The sequence below is a fragment of the Sorex araneus genome, chromosome 1 (assembly GCF_027595985.1).
Source record: "Sorex araneus isolate mSorAra2 chromosome 1, mSorAra2.pri, whole genome shotgun sequence".
NCBI lineage: Eukaryota > Metazoa > Chordata > Mammalia > Eulipotyphla > Soricidae > Sorex > Sorex araneus.
Genome location: NC_073302.1, coordinates 336,388,566 through 336,404,680, shown reverse-complemented (window position 1 = coordinate 336,404,680; position 16,115 = coordinate 336,388,566). Strand labels below are relative to the sequence as shown.

At 37.0% G+C, this 16,115-nt stretch overlaps 1 protein-coding gene across 2 annotated transcripts in view; it reads right to left on the bottom strand.

The window, feature by feature from the left end:
* The window catches only part of ZMAT4 (zinc finger matrin-type 4), a 529,730-nt gene that overhangs the window by 240,215 nt on the left and 273,400 nt on the right, over nt 1-16,115 (bottom strand). For both annotated transcript variants that reach the window (XM_055141948.1, XM_055141954.1), the window contains exon 5: nt 14,704-14,931. In XM_055141948.1, coding sequence (XP_054997923.1) covers nt 14,704-14,931 — 228 coding nt within the window. The remainder of the gene's footprint in view (nt 1-14,703; nt 14,932-16,115) is intronic.

Genomic DNA, 16,115 nt, shown 5'->3' with positions numbered 1-16,115 from the left:
TATTCCATTGTGTACATGTGCCATAGTTTCTATATCTATTTGTCTGTTCTGGGCACTCAGGTTGTTTGCAAATTCTGGCTATGGTGAATAGTGCTGCAATGAACATAGGGGTGCAGATGGTGTTTCTGCTGTGTGTATTTGGGCCCCCAGGTTATATTCTCTGAAGTGTTACTACTGATCAAATGGGAGCTCAATTTCTAGTTTTTTGAGAGATGTCATATTGGTTTCCAAAAAGGCTGGAGCAGTCGGCATTCCCACCAGCAGTGAAGGAGAGTCCCTTTCTCCCTACATCCACACCAACACGGTTGCTTTTGTTCTTTTGGATGTGTGCCAGTTTCTGTGGTTTGAGATGTTATCTCATTGTTGTTTTGATCTGCATCTCCTTGATGATTAGTGATGAAGAGCATTTTTCATGTGCCTTTTACCCATGTTTGTTCTGATTGCCTTAATTTTAATTAACAATTGAATCACATAAAATTTCATGTATCCAAGAAAATATCAATAGATATTTGAAAATAAAAGATGCATGTCTGTATTTGAATGGTACTAAAGCTATACTCCCATAACTAAATAATTTTCTATTTGTCAAGTGACAGGATTATATTATTTTTGTAGCTTTTTGCCTTTATTTTCTCAGATTCATGCATTTGACCAACAATGACCAATAAAGTTAAAAAGTAAGATAATAGGACAACAGTCTAGAATCTAAGGAAAGCACATTCTGAGTTCTTAAAAATACTTTCCTAGTTTATGAATTTAAAAGATACCTTTGAGATCTTCATTCAAAATCCATGAAGTAAATTACAGTACTGGAGGTGTGAGGAACTTTTTAGCATCTTCACATATTTAGCATTAGTGGCCTCATCAGTGTAACCAAAATTGGCAACTAAGGGAAAGATAAATAACCTGGACATTGATAGTCGTGTCTTAATGTTGGTATTGCCCTATTTTTGCTTAAAAATATGACTTCTCTGATATATTTAGAGCTGTTTCCATTGTATTAAACAACTCTGATATTAAACACCCAAGTAGGTTTCTGGTTTTCTGCTTAATTAGCTTGCCCAAAATGAATAAATGGAAACAGAATAAGTCCATTTTAAAGACAAGTTCATCTTTTATGGAACTTAGTCAGTGATGATAAAGAGTTAACCAAGCTTCTTTTGACAGTGTTCCATTTATTAGCTTCATTAATAACAATAATGAGCAAAAATCTGTCTCAGCTGAAGAAAAAATTGCCCTACAGGATGTAAATAGACTAATGTGAATGTTCATCAACTATGTTTCTTGTTGGGTTTGAGATTGAGCAGAAATTTAAATTATTACTAAAATAACTCATTAAATTAATTTTTTTCTATTAGTGTTCCCAAGGCCTTGCCAAGGTATCTTTGAGAATTCTAGTGTTCTGGCTTCACTTCATTTTGCTAAAGGGAAGATTATGTTTAAGAAAAATATCTATCTCTTCCTCCACTTTTAACCACCCCGCTTCAACCTTAGTTCCCAGACTTCCTAAATCTCCTCATGTAATGCGTTAAGAAATTCCATTAAAGAAAACGACCCATCATATCCTTATTCAAAATACAGAACCTCAATGGCTGTCAAATAAAGTTCAGCTCTGCCTCACATGAAAGGCTATTTATAATTTGATTCTAATCTATCTTATCAGCTTTATGTCACCTACATATCTAACCTCTTGACTACTAATTATGCTTACAATTTTTATTATCTGTGCCAATAATCATGATGAATTCTCTGCTCTTCTGACCCTGGTTGATAATTTCCACATGTTCTGATATTAACTGCAAGTGTGAAGAAATTTTTACCTATTGTCAATTCCCAAAGCAGTGTGCTAAAATGGCTACTGGAGTTTTCCTTTGTATCTTATGTTTTACTTATTTTAAGCAAGATGTTACCTTTAATCCTCCTCCTTTCTTGACTCAAATGCTTGAGATTCGAGAATAAATTAAAGAAGTTTAGGTATAATGCATGCATAAGTTACTTAGTATGAGTGAATGAATTAATGAATTAATGAATGAACAAATAAAAATTATGTCACACTTTTGCATCTAATAATATAACAAGAACATGAGCCATTTAGTAGTTTAATTATCTAACCCAAATTGTGAGCTTTGAAGATCAGAGAAAGTCTATATGCAACAGCTGAGGTGTCAAAACACATTAAAAATAATAATGCAAAAATAACCAGGTGTAATCTAAGCTGAGTATTTTCTTTTGGCACCTCTTCCCCTACTATTCAATTTAGCATTGTGTTCTATAATTATCACATCTGCTTAAAGGTCCTATTTTCTGCTGTTTTCTAACTAGATAAAATATATACAGAGCTTTCAGAGACTGAAAATATTAATATAAGGAACCATCTAATACATTTGCTTCAACTTAGTAATGTAATAAAAGTATGCCTTATGAACTCAGTAATTTTTCACTAAATGCTTAGTAGTAGGACACATCCTATCATTCATTTGAGACCCAAATTTATGACTGAACCACAGGAGCTGGAGAATATAGAATATGGTATTTCAGTGAATGACAGGGTGCACTCACCTGTTATTCATTCAGGGCTTTCTTACCAACAGTCAGTGTTTGGATACTGTGGGTGATACAGAGGGCACAGACTCTGCCCTCTAGAAACTTGGAAAAGAACAATGGGTTATTATGCCCAACATCAGAACTTGTGTCTTAGAAGAAGGCTGAGTTCACATTGGAAGTTTCCTACCAAAAATCTTAAATTCACTCTCCCCCCCCTCACTTTTAAGGTCAGCAAAACATTAAGCTTCTGTTATGATTTGACCCTCTCATCTCCAGCTCCTTGTTACTCTCAGATTTCACCTAAAGCTCTTTCCTCCCTATCCATTCCTCACGGGACTTGCGGCCTTATAGTTATATGCATTGTCATATGCCCTTTTGTTAGCCTACAACATAATTTCACACAGTTGACCTGGATACTTTCTGTCTACAAAGATTCCTCATCATAGATATCAAAATCTGGGGGACTCCCTTTTCCAATTCCACGGTCACATACATATCCTCAGACTTGAACTGCCTGCTCTGACTGCACAATTAAGTGAGGCCAGAATCTTCTGTTCTACTATGAAAACTTTAATGGATTCTTATGCATCCACTTTTACATGTATCATTAGCATATTGTTAAACTGCCCTACAATGCCTAGGTGTATCTAATACATCTTTTAACACTAACCTTTTTGGCAGGCATAAACAAACTGATTTAACACCAAGATCTTATGAATAGAAGAAATGCAACACATATAGACACTAAAAAGAAATATTTTTAAAAATCACTTAGTTAAGGGGTATGGTGCTGCCAGCAGGTAAACCTGTACCTGTGGGGTGAGTGCATCAGCAGCTTGATGATGCCTTCAGGCTTCCAGATACCCCAAAATTACTGCTGTACCTTTGGCCAGACTTCAACAACTTGGGACCAAGTATACCAAGAATTAAACAGCCAAAAGTTCGGTATGTGGGAGACACACCCATAAACCACCTCAGCTCAGCTATATATTTATTGGCCTTATTTCAGAGATCCATAAATCTAGAGAGAGATCAAAAGATGCAATTAGGTTCTGTAGCACAGAGGTAGGTGGGAATCCATGACTGAGAGCCCCAGGCTCACCTGGATCAGGGCTCGGCCTCCACCCCCCAGTTTTCCAGTAGCTTGGCAGTCACACCCACAAAACACCCCTGGTGCCATGTAATCTCATCAATGGCCAAGGCCCAGAGACTATAAACTAAAGCTCCCAGAAGAGAGTGCCACAGAATGCCCTTGACTCCATGCCAGGCTGTCTTCACCAGGGCACCTCAGAGGGAGGCGAGTTGAGTTTCCCTCCCTGCCCCAAATAGAACCCTGGCAGTCAAAAACCTCCAGAACCCAACCGCCACCATGCCCAATGCCACTCTTCACATGCTGGGAAGAACCTCATCCCAAACGGGATGAACTTCACCAGAGAGTGGACCAACAGGAAAACCCAGGTATGCGGGAACCTGTGACTGAGATCTCCAAGCCCGCTTGTATCAGGACTGGGCCTCCTCCCTGCAGGTCCCCAGTTTTCCAGAAGCTTGGCAGTCACACCCACAAACTGCACCTGGTGCCATGTAATCTCATCAGCAGCCAAGACCCAGAGATTAGAAACTAAAACTCCCTGAAGAGAATGACACAGAATTTCCTGGACATTATATTCTATCCATAATAAGCAATACAAAACAAATCATCTAGCATTGCCTTTTCGGCAGATTTAAGTGGTGGTGAGACTGGTGTCAAAATATCGAATGTAGCCAAAGTAGTGAGAGAGCATGAGGGAAATTGTCTGCCAAACAAGTAGGGGAAGGGTTGGAATGGGGGGTGGGGGGAATACTGGGGATTTTTGTGGTGGCAAGTGTGCACTGGTGAAGGGATGGATTTTTGATGATTATATGACCAAAACTCAAAGATGAAAACTTTGTGGCTGTATCTCATAGTAAATAAGAAAAGGGGGATTAAAAATAATAATAAAATAAAGTTAAATTTCAGAATAGAATTTTAAAAAAAGTAATGTGGAGTTCATGACCAATTCAATCAGCTTAATGAATGGCTGAATAAATAGCAGTACTCCTACTTTATTAAAAAATCACTTAGTTCAGATCTATACACTGTAATCCATTTAACCTTAATCTAACTTTTTACTTCTGCCATTAGCTTCAAGCACTTTTCTGCCACTCCTCTTTAAATAGGTCAAATTCTTCTCCAACAGACTTTGTATTTCCTAATACCTTGACTTGAGGTGATCAGATACTTTGTATCTAAATATTTCATTCCTTATATCACAGCTAGAAAATCTGGCTTCTCTAAAAGACAAAATCATCCCATTTCCCATTTAAAGGTAACTGCCTCCGAACTTATTATTTGCAAAATTCTACTCTTATCTTTCAGCATTTATCTTAGTCTAAAGATTTTTTCAATTTTATTTCTTCCCAATATAGAAGGCTTTTTCTCTCATTTACCCTAACATCTCCAAAATTTTGTTCCCGGTACCTAATAGAAGTTCAATACCAGTTTAATGAAAAATACAGGATACTGATGGATGAATGAATAAAGAAATGAGTCATCAAGGAAATAAGGATGTAACCTGTAATAATCTTTCTGTTTCTAAAAAGTTGAGAGAACTCACTGAGAACTCCCTCTATCATCTCATGCAGAAGCAGAAAATAAAGCTGTTAATGCCAATAAATTTGTTCCCCAAATCTTTGCAATCTGAAGCATACTGCAGGAATCTGGCCGGTACATAGATCATTTAGCAATACTATGGAAACAACCAGAAATGTAGTTCAGCAGAATACATGCCTTGCATGTATGAGACTCTGGTTTTGATTCCCCAGCATCACACACACACACACACACACAAACACACACACACACACCACAAATTTTATGGCCATTTTCATAACAACATGATGTTAGAACTGGATGACAAAGGACAGACAATGACAGACAACTGTGTTCTGTCCTTTATCACCCAGTTCTAACATAAGTGTGGCCAAGCCTAGATCTTGGATATTGTATTTCAGAGAAATTAATATTGTGTTGGCTTAATTCTCATGAAAATAGGTTGAAAACTTTGCTAGGATTTGTTTATTTTCTTTTTTATTTTTGGATTGAGAGCCACAGCTGTCTGCTCGGACTTATTCCTATCTTTGTGCTTGGATCTGTCCTGGTAACCATATGTGGTGCCAGGAATAGAACTTGTAGGTCGGACCTGGTGCAAAGCAAGCACCTTAAAATTTGTCATCTCCCTACACCAGTGTGTACTTGTTTATTTTTTAAGAAGAAATTTTTAACTTGATGATCTTATTCAATATATGCATATATGTGATGAATAAATATATGCATATATATGAGATATCTTTCACGTTTCCACAAATCACTTGTATCACTTGTCGTCCCGTTGATCTTTGATTTGCTCGAGCGGGTGCCAGTAACGTCTACATTTGTCCCTGCCGCGTGCTAGTGCAGCCCAATGATATCTGCTTGCTCTAAACAGGAAGAGCCTCAAATCGTTCATTCAGGGATTTGACAAAGAAATCTGACCATCTAGTTGGTGGGCAGCCACGAGGTCTTCTGACATCCCCTGGAATCCAGTCGGTAACAGCTCTAGTCCAGCGGTCATCTCTGAATCAAATTACATGACCGGCCCATCTGATTTTTGATGCCTTGGCAAACAAGACGGTGTACCTGATTCTTGACCATTGATGGAGGTCAGAAGTCCGGATTCCTTCTCTCACTTGAGTGAGACGTGATACTCCTAGCATAGCTCTTTTGATTCCTCTTTGGGATACCCTAATAGCATTTTCATCCTGTTTCCACAAATACTGCTATTTATTCAGCCATTGATTAAGCTGATTGAATTGGGCATGGACTCCACATTACTGTTCACCTGCTTTCTAACATATTGTTGTGGTTTTGAGGAGTTGGAATGATAAGTCAGAGATCAGAGTTCATTTCCAGCACCCTGTTAAGCTCTCTCTGTCACATGCTTCCCTCTAACCACCATGGATGTAACTACAGATCCCAAGCATATTTTTAAGGGGGCCCCTAAGCATCACAGGTGGCCCTCATGGCCCCCTACATGGCCCTAGTTTGGCACCACCAGGCTGCAGCAGCGCTACATCCTCAGGCCCAAGCATCACCCACAGAGCCAGACTGGCTAAATAGCGCAGGGGTAGCAGTTGCCTCAGCACAGCTTTCAAGCTCACAAAATAAAATAATGTAAACTAGTGCCCTGTTCTCAATCAATCATTTGTTCAGAGGTGTAGTTTAGTTCACTCCCACCCCCAAATAGGCAACTGTGGCTGGCTTCCAGCTAATAGGTTAAGTCAATACTTTGTCTCATACCAAATATCTTAAAACCAAGAATTTTTTTCCATAATGCAGTAGGACCCCTTTAAAACAAGTATTGCATATCTATCTCATCTGGGTCTCAACTCAGCTAAGTCACTCCCGAACTCCTTCACAGATGTTAGGAATGATAAGTAGGTATTGCTTTTAGACATCAAGTTTGAGGTACTTATTGCATAGCAATTATTACAGAAGTTGTTTTTGAAAACTATTTCTTTTTAAGTCTAGAGTACCCATTCTTCCACTGCTCTTGGAACAGACACAGTCCCTCTGTCAGGTAACTTAGACGATTTGGGGGCGGGGGAATTCTTATGAGGTGACGCACTGTTCTGCTGCCTGGGATCTGCATCAAGTCCAGACCAAGATTACAAATAGCAAAACATCGCATTTGATCCAGCAATACCACTCCTGGGAATATATCCCAAAGAGGCAAAAAGGTATAGTAGAAATTACATCTGCACTTGTACGTTCATTGCAGCACTGTTTATAATAGCCAAAATCTGGAAAAAACTGGAGTGCCCAAAAACAGATGAATGGTTAAAGAAACTTTGGTTCATCTACACAATGGAATACTATGCAGCTGTTAGAAAAGATAAAATCATGAAATTGCATATAAGTGGATCAACATGGAAAGTATCATGTTGAGTGAAATGAGTCAGAAAGAAAGAGACAGACATAGAAAGACCACACTCATATGTGGAATATAAAGTAGCAGACTGGGGACTAATACCCAAGAGTAGTGGAGATAAGAACCAGGAGCTCTACCCCACAGCATGGAAACTGGTCTCGTATGCTGGGGGAAAAGGCAGCTGAGATACAGAAGGGAATACTTAGTAGAGAATGTTGGGAGGATCCACTTGGGTTGAAAGCTTCGTGCCGAAAGTAGATTATAGATCAAACATGATGGCCACTCAATACCTCTATTGCAAACTACAACATCCAATAGGAGAGAGAAGAAAAGGGAATTCCCTGCTGCAGAGGCAGGGTGGGGTGGTGGGGGTTGAGGTGGGGTTGGTGGGAGGGATACTGGGAACATTGGTAGAGGAGAATGGGAACTGGTGGAGGGATGTAAATGAAATGCAAACATGAAAGTTCATAAGTTTGTAACTGTACCTCACAGCGATTCACTAATAAATTTTTTTTAAAAAAGAGCAAAATATGTGGTAGCCATCCATCCCAGTGTCACCAGAAAGCCTGCACAGAAATTATCCAAAACCAAATATTTCTCATTCACACCCTACTTATTTTGTATTGTTTCCTGTTTCTGATACACTGGCCGGATTCGATTCCTCTGTCCCTCTCGGAAAGCCTGGAAAGCTACTGAGATTATCCCGCCCACGTAGCAGAGCCTGGCAGGCTTCCCATGGCGTATTTGATATTCCAAAAACAGCAACAAGTCTCACAATGGAGACGTTACTGGTGCCCGCTCAAGCAAATCTATGAACAATGTGACGACAGTGCTACGGTGCTGTTAGAGTTAAATAACATACTGATACATAATTTAAATAAATCTGTCCAAATTAGTTTATAGATTATGTGAAATCACATTCAGTATTTTTAAAGGTTACTATATTAGAATTAAAAAGTTTAATTAAGACATAGTAAAATACAATGAATATAGAACAGCAAAAATATCCTAAAGAAGATTAAATTAAAGAACTATCAATTCCTTATTTCAAGACCCAATAGAGTATTAACAAAGATATAGGTAAGTACATCATTAAAACACAAAGACTGAATGAACTAGACAGTAAATAGCTTTTCAACAAATGTGCAAACAAAATTCAATGACAAAAAATCTTCCAATAAATTAAGATAAAAATTAAAGCAAAACTAATTTTAATCCTTACCAAAAATTAATTTTAGATACTTTGCAACCCTGAGTTTTCAAAACTAAAATAGAAGCTGGAGTGATAGTTTAGAAAATGAGAATATTGCTTTTGCATATACTTGACACTGGTCTGATTCCTGGTACTGTGTATCATCCCCTGAGTACAGTCAACAGTGATTCCCGAGCAAGGGCCAAAGAGTAAGACCTGAGCTTTACCAACATTCTGGATCCCAAATAAAACAAACCAAAAAGATGAGTTAAATTAATAGCTAATAAATCAAGTTTTATGAAGAAAACATAAAAATGTCTTTGATCATGTACATAGGGAAATTGTATTTAGATAGGACATGAAATGATGACAAGAAAGGAGAAATCAGACTTTTTTATATTAGTAATATCTTTTCATCAGATATTACCTAAATAATTAATCAAGTCATAGTCTAGGAGAAAATATGTCTGAGAAAGGAATACATTGTTATATGAAACAATAAAGGTAAATCAAATAAAAATTAGACCAAAAGTACATACACCTCACAAAGAAGGATATAAAAATGATCAATTCACAATTTTAAAAGTGTCTGATATTATTAATCAATATGAAATGCAAATTAAAAACACAATTAAATATTCTCCTGCACTCACTAGACTAACTAGTAGGAATCTTTCCTCACAGTTTCTACGAGGCCAACATCACCCCAATACCAAAAGCAGGCAAAGGTGTTACTGAAAAATAAAATTACATATCAATATCTCTGATAAACATCAATGCAAAATCCTCAAGAAAATCTTAGCAGATTGAAAACCATAATATAAAACCATAATATAAAATGTGCATAACCAAGTACCATTCATTCCATTCATGCAAGGATGCATCAACAAATGTTGATCGAGTAATGTAATAAACCATATCAACCAAAGAAGTAAGAAAAATCATATGATCATATCAAAAAATTTAAACAACCCCCTTTTGGCCCTGCTGCGGATCGAGCATGATGGAAGAGCCTAAAAGAGCGCCCTTGGACTCCAAGCAGCCCACTGAACTAATTCCGGCACGGGATTGGAGACCCCACGGCGGGCTGCAACAGTGGAAACCGGCATTCTCCAATTCTTTTAACCTCTCTCTCTCAACCCCTTCCTCCTAAGCACAGCGCAGGGTCCACGGCTTTCTGAGCGCAAAATGGAGACGCCGAGCCTCTCTCTAGGTTTCTCCATCTTATGAGCACCATAAAAGGGTAAAAGTTTGTAGTGATGTTATTTCTGGTTGTACTTTCCCTGGACTTTATACAGAAACCCACATTAGGTCGCGCAGCGGCCGCGCGACCTAATGTCATCTTAGCATCAGCAATATGTAATGGTTCCTTTTTAACGAGTCGGACTTTTGTGGGAGATCCTAACAAGAATAGTAAGTCTTTTGCTGAAATATTGAAGGCAATCAAAGTGGTAGCCATCTCTCTAGACTGAACTAAGCTATATCCCCACACCGGCTGAGAAGAAATATCCTTCTTTCTCGGGAAGAAACGCAGCGTGGCGTCAACCATAGTGTGATGTCCATTAAGCAAACAGACCTGGTGGCGTGGGAATGGGATATAAGGGGAATAATGTACATGGAACAGCAGGACGCTGGTGGAATCTCAAGCCGGAGCCGATACCAGCGCAATACCTTTGGTTCCAGAAACTGCTTGTAGACACTCTACTAGACTATCAACTAAGCCAGAGCCCCACGCCGGCTGATGAGGGGAAATAACCATCTTTTTCGGGTTTTTTCCCTTTGTCAGGCAGCGTGGCGATTACTAAACAGGCGTGAACTCGTTGGCGCGGGGCAAGGAGGGGGGAAAGAAAAGTTATGTAACAAACAGCGGGACTTAATATCTCTATATTCTTAGCAATGGAGAACTATCAAATGCTTCCTTGGCAATAGGACTGTCTTTTTATTTTTGGGGGGAAACCCCAGCAACAATAGTGAGTTATGTGTTGAAACATGGAATGTAATCGAGATAAAGCGTAAACGAAGTGAAACTTATCACTTATAAGGGTGGGGACTGGGAAGGTGGGAGGGGGCGGCAGGTGTACTGGGGTCGTTGGTGATGGAATATGGGCACTGGTGAAGGGAAGGGTGTTTGAATATTGTATAACTGACATAATCGTGACAACTATGTAACCCTCCATATGGTGATTCAATAAAATTAAAAAAAAATTAAACAACCAATATTTGCAGGGATGTGGTGAAGAAAGAACTCTATCATTCACTATTGTTAGGTATGAGAGTTCAATGTTTAACTGTTAAAAACAAAGAGAAATTATTCTCAAAAACTTATGAATGAAGCTTCAATATGACCCAGCCAAACACAAAAACACAAATTTGAAAAGCTAAGAACACACTTTTGTTAATAGCATTTTAGAGCATTTATTAGCACAATATCCAGGATGAGAATGCAATCTGAATGTCCACAAATAGATGGGTAAAAAACATAGACTATATACATGATGGAATACTATGTAGATAAAAGGCAAAATAAAATCATGTGTTTGTAGCAACTGGATGGAACTGGAGATGTTGAGCAAAGGGCATAAGGCAAAACACCAAGTGGCCTTCCTTATCTGTGGTGTATAGAGAAAGGACTGAAGGATAAGGAAGTCTGCTGACACTATGCTCTGCTCCAGCTGCTTGATGCATCTTAAAATCATACGATTACATTACCTGAACTGATTTGATTACTATTTTTGCCTTTCTCAATTGTCTGTCAGAACACTAGAAGCATTCCAGAAATAAGAGTGTGTATTCATAAAATGTGCATAACCAAGTGTGTGTATATATGTATATTTCTCAAGTTTGTGCAATATTTAATTCCATAATATATATGTATCATAATGTCACCTGGGGCAGGCAAAAAGGTCTGCTTCAAGGGCATTGTGTTCGATGTTAATCATATTTCATGTTCTACTGAGTCAGAGTCACATGAGTTACCAAGTCAAAAAGACTTTTTTGTCCGCTGATTCAGAGACAAGCTGCCCAAATTGTACAGAATTCAGACACCCAAGTAATTAAGATGTGGTGGTGTATAAAAGATGCAGCACTGATAATATACTTGAAGAATGTGCTCCAGGAGTAATTCTTCTACTAGTCATAATATCTGACACAGAACATAAATAAAGCCCTATTTTTCTCCCTCAGTGCCCTGCTGTGGAGTCACTAAGCAAACTTAGCTGCCAGTGACAGCAAGTTACAGGTGGGCCTTCAGCCATGGACAGATATCATATACTTTTTCAGCAAACACTGGTGAAGAACATAAGAATCCAACAGCAACAACAAAATATTAGTACCAACAATTCAAAGGCTATGCAATTATATATTGAACCCATTCCATGTAATATTAGTTATTATACTAGTTACTAGTCATCGGTCATGTTAGTTATTATAAGCTATGCTGGTTTTATTATACATAAAGAACTTTATATATAAGTTGTTATGAATGATTGTTACACATAATTGTTCCTGTATCTCACTTTTGGATTATAACCTGTAGTGTTCTGGGTATCAAACCCAGGTTTCTGTGTGTAAGATAAGAACCTGCTGTACTATCTCAATGGTCTTATATAGGTTATTATCAGCTATTATTGCATATGAGTTATTATGTTACTTATTTTGCAGCTTTTATATTATGTAGAAATACTGAAATATTTGTATTCTCTATTGTGCAGAAATATATACTGAAGATTATATTCTGAATATTAATTACTTACTGAAATATTAAGCCCCATGTTGCTTTTCTTTGGCTAGAAGTCATACAAAAAATAACATATACTGGGGTCTGGAGAGAGAACAGAACTTAAGGCACTTCCCTTGACTCACACCAACTTGTTTCAATTTCTCGGCACCACATATGGTTTCCTGCATATCACCAAGTCACTTCTCAGCACAGAGCCAGAAATAGTCCCTGAGGACTTCTGGGTATAGACCCAAACAAAAAATGTAATAATAAAATAAAACTTTAATACTTCTTAATGTTAAAACTTATTTGTAGATTTTAAACATATAAGGAAAAATCAAATTTTTATAATCAAGCTCTATAGATACATATAGATACACTATATAGAGATGTATGTAGATGTACTATTATACTACTATAGTATATCACAATTATAGATATATAGATGTACTATTATACTATCATATTACTATTATAGATGTATATAGATATACTATTTGTAGATGTATAGAGATGCACTATTATACTACTATATTATATTCCTATTATAGATATATAGATATACTATTTATAGATGCATATAGATGTACTAATATACTATCACATTGCTATTATAGATGAATATAGATGTACTATATATAGACATATAGAGATGTACAATTATACTATCATATTACTATCATAGATGTATATAGACATACTATTTATAGATGTATATAGATATGCTATTATACTACTATATTATATTACTATTATAGCTGTATATAGATGTGCTACAAATGTACTATTTTATTTCCTTGGTAAATTCTTCCCTGACCAATATATTCAGAATTGACTTTAGTTTATACAGCATAATCTTCAATTTCTTCTTTCTTGACATGGAATTGCATTAGGTGATTTCTATAATTATTCTTCTTATAGGCTCATAGCCAGTCTAAAGTAATAAGAATGGTTATTCTTCTACCATAAAAATTGCACAAGCTGAGAGCCAGAGACTATTGCAGATAAAGTGCTTACCTGCATATAGCAGAACTTGGTTAGATCTTTGTTATCACATACAGTCCCTGCACCTCACATGAGTGATCCCTGTACATAGAGCCAGGAACAAGGCCTTTGCACAGACAGGTATACACAACCCCACCTACTTCACAACCCCCCAAAAGAATTTTGTATAAGCTAAACCCAAGTTAAACAAAGGTTGCTTAAAACTCAGGTCGAATTCTTCAAATTTATTCGTAAATTTTTAATTATGATTACTAAGAATGAGGATCTTATGTCCAAAACCCATGAAATAACATCTGTCATCAACAGCATAGTTTAGACTATTTTGAGAAAACTAATTTTTTAAAAAAATAACTAATTTTTAAAAAAATATATAGTATGTGATTTTATTCTGTTTAGACACTGTCACCACCAAATTAATCAAAATATTTAGGTGAATAAGAAATGCTTACACAATTGTGGATGATGATCTATTAGATCTAGTCTGACATATTCACACACAGCTTCTTAAGGAATCTACAGGAATCCTTTGCTTTATGATTTACAAGTTTCTGCTCAGCAGTTTCCATTAAACCTCACATGGGTGTGGAATGCTGCATGGTTTATCTCAGTTGAGAAAATGAGGGTATGCACACAGGGAACAAGGTGTTGATTACATAGGCATCTACGGCACTATTTTACCTCATTATTTAGATTTTGAGCTAAACCTGGAAGTACATAGAGTTTACTCCTGGCTCTGTGCTCAGGGATCACTCATGGCAGTCCTCAGGGGAATATATGCAGTGTCAGGATGGGAAAATGTAAAGCAGTGCCAGAATTATAGTACTACCGCAGCCCCATGTAGTTCTTTTTAAGGGGATTGGACTTGCTTATAGCCATTAAATTGCGTCAACTTCTTGCTTTATTTTGACTGGATTTATAAAATGTACAACAAGGTCATGCTATTTGACCATTTTATTATCTTCTTATATATTGCTTATCAACAAAAGCATTAGTAGAGAGGACTCAAACATAAAGCAGAAGAAAGAATCCATTTTGTAGGTATGTAAATTTGATTTAAAAATAATAAAGTATAGCAATAAACACTGAAACAAAGGAAATTATAACAAATTATTTCTGCTCTCTCTTTTCCTTTTATTCCTTTTGGGTAAGTCTAGATATTTCCAGGTGATAATGGCAATAAGCAGAATCATTACAATTTGTGAGAACACAGCTTTTGGAAAATCCAGTTCTGTGGTAGCAATTAGGAGAGTTTCTCTTACCTCGTAGTTCAGCCATATCCAAAGTTGTGCCAAGTTGTTCTAATAATGCGACTCTTGCTGCATTCTTTTTGTGCTTCTTGCCATCATAATGTTGCTGAGCCATCAGGGGATTATTAAACCAAGCTGCACAGAGCCCACAGTATCTGTCTGAATCTCTTCTTTGATAGGGGGAAGTGGTCACAGGTGCAGTGTCTGCCCTGGCAGGCTTCAGGGAACTCAGGGGTGGAGCTATAAAGAAAATAACCAGAGAGCTATAAGTTAATCGACCTAGTATCAAGTTAACTTGTCTTCAATATCTGAAGATGCAACACTATTCATTTTGCTTAAAAAAAATGCATGCTACAGTTTCTAATGGAGAGAAAAATAAAATCTGCTAGCTTTGATTTCCCAAGCTTGGATACAACTAAAACTTCCAAATTCATCGAGAGAAAGAGTTCACACATCTTATATCTCAGAGGGAGTTTCCTTATAAAGAAATGTATTTAAAAATAAAGTCTTAGAGGCAGGCATTGATCTATTTGGCAAACTGAAGCCAAAAATTTGAGGTAAATGGAAAAAAACATTTCTGAAATATTTCAAATGAATTGGACATATGTACACTATAAATGGAAATAACTGATAAATAAAGGATATGCATAAGTGATAGAAACAGATCATTTGCTGACACGGATTGTGCCAATTGATGAAATCATGTATTTTACTGTCAGTATTTCTGCTGATATGTATGTTATTTTCAAAGGATAACTACCAAAATTGATGCTGAAAAGACAACTTTTTTTTTTTTTTTTTACAAAGCCAAAAGGCAAACACTATAGAACAGATGTTGCATCACTAAACTGAGAGAAGTCCTATATTACTATTTTGAGATTGCAGGGCCCCCGTTATTAATTTAACACATTTCATTGTGAGCCAAAATTATTTTGGGTCCAGGAGAAAAAGAATCTAACTTGAAGGCATTTACTAATAGAAAGTAAAAATAGCTGTTTTATGCATTACAGCACATAAGTTACTTATGCAATAATTATCATTTGTGTTGTTACTCATTTCAAATGATAGAATACAGATATACCAAATGATTTATTAAAGGTAAAAGATGGTTTTATTGCTATTAAGGCAAGATTCCCAGACACTTAATTTCCAAGGCCATTGTTCTTTTCAAAAACCCTAAGGCTTATTACGGGATTCCCATCCTCCACCCACTCCACCCTTAACCCCGGAGACTTTAGTCATTTTATGTCTTGTTCAAAATTTAATTCAATTTTGGGGAAAAATAATAGCACTGTCGTCCCATTGCTCATTGATTTGCTCAAGCCAGCACCAGTAACATCTTCACTGTGAGACTTGTTACTTTTTTTGGCATATCAAATGTGCCACGGGTAGCTTGCAAGGGGGGCAGGATACCTCAGTAGCTT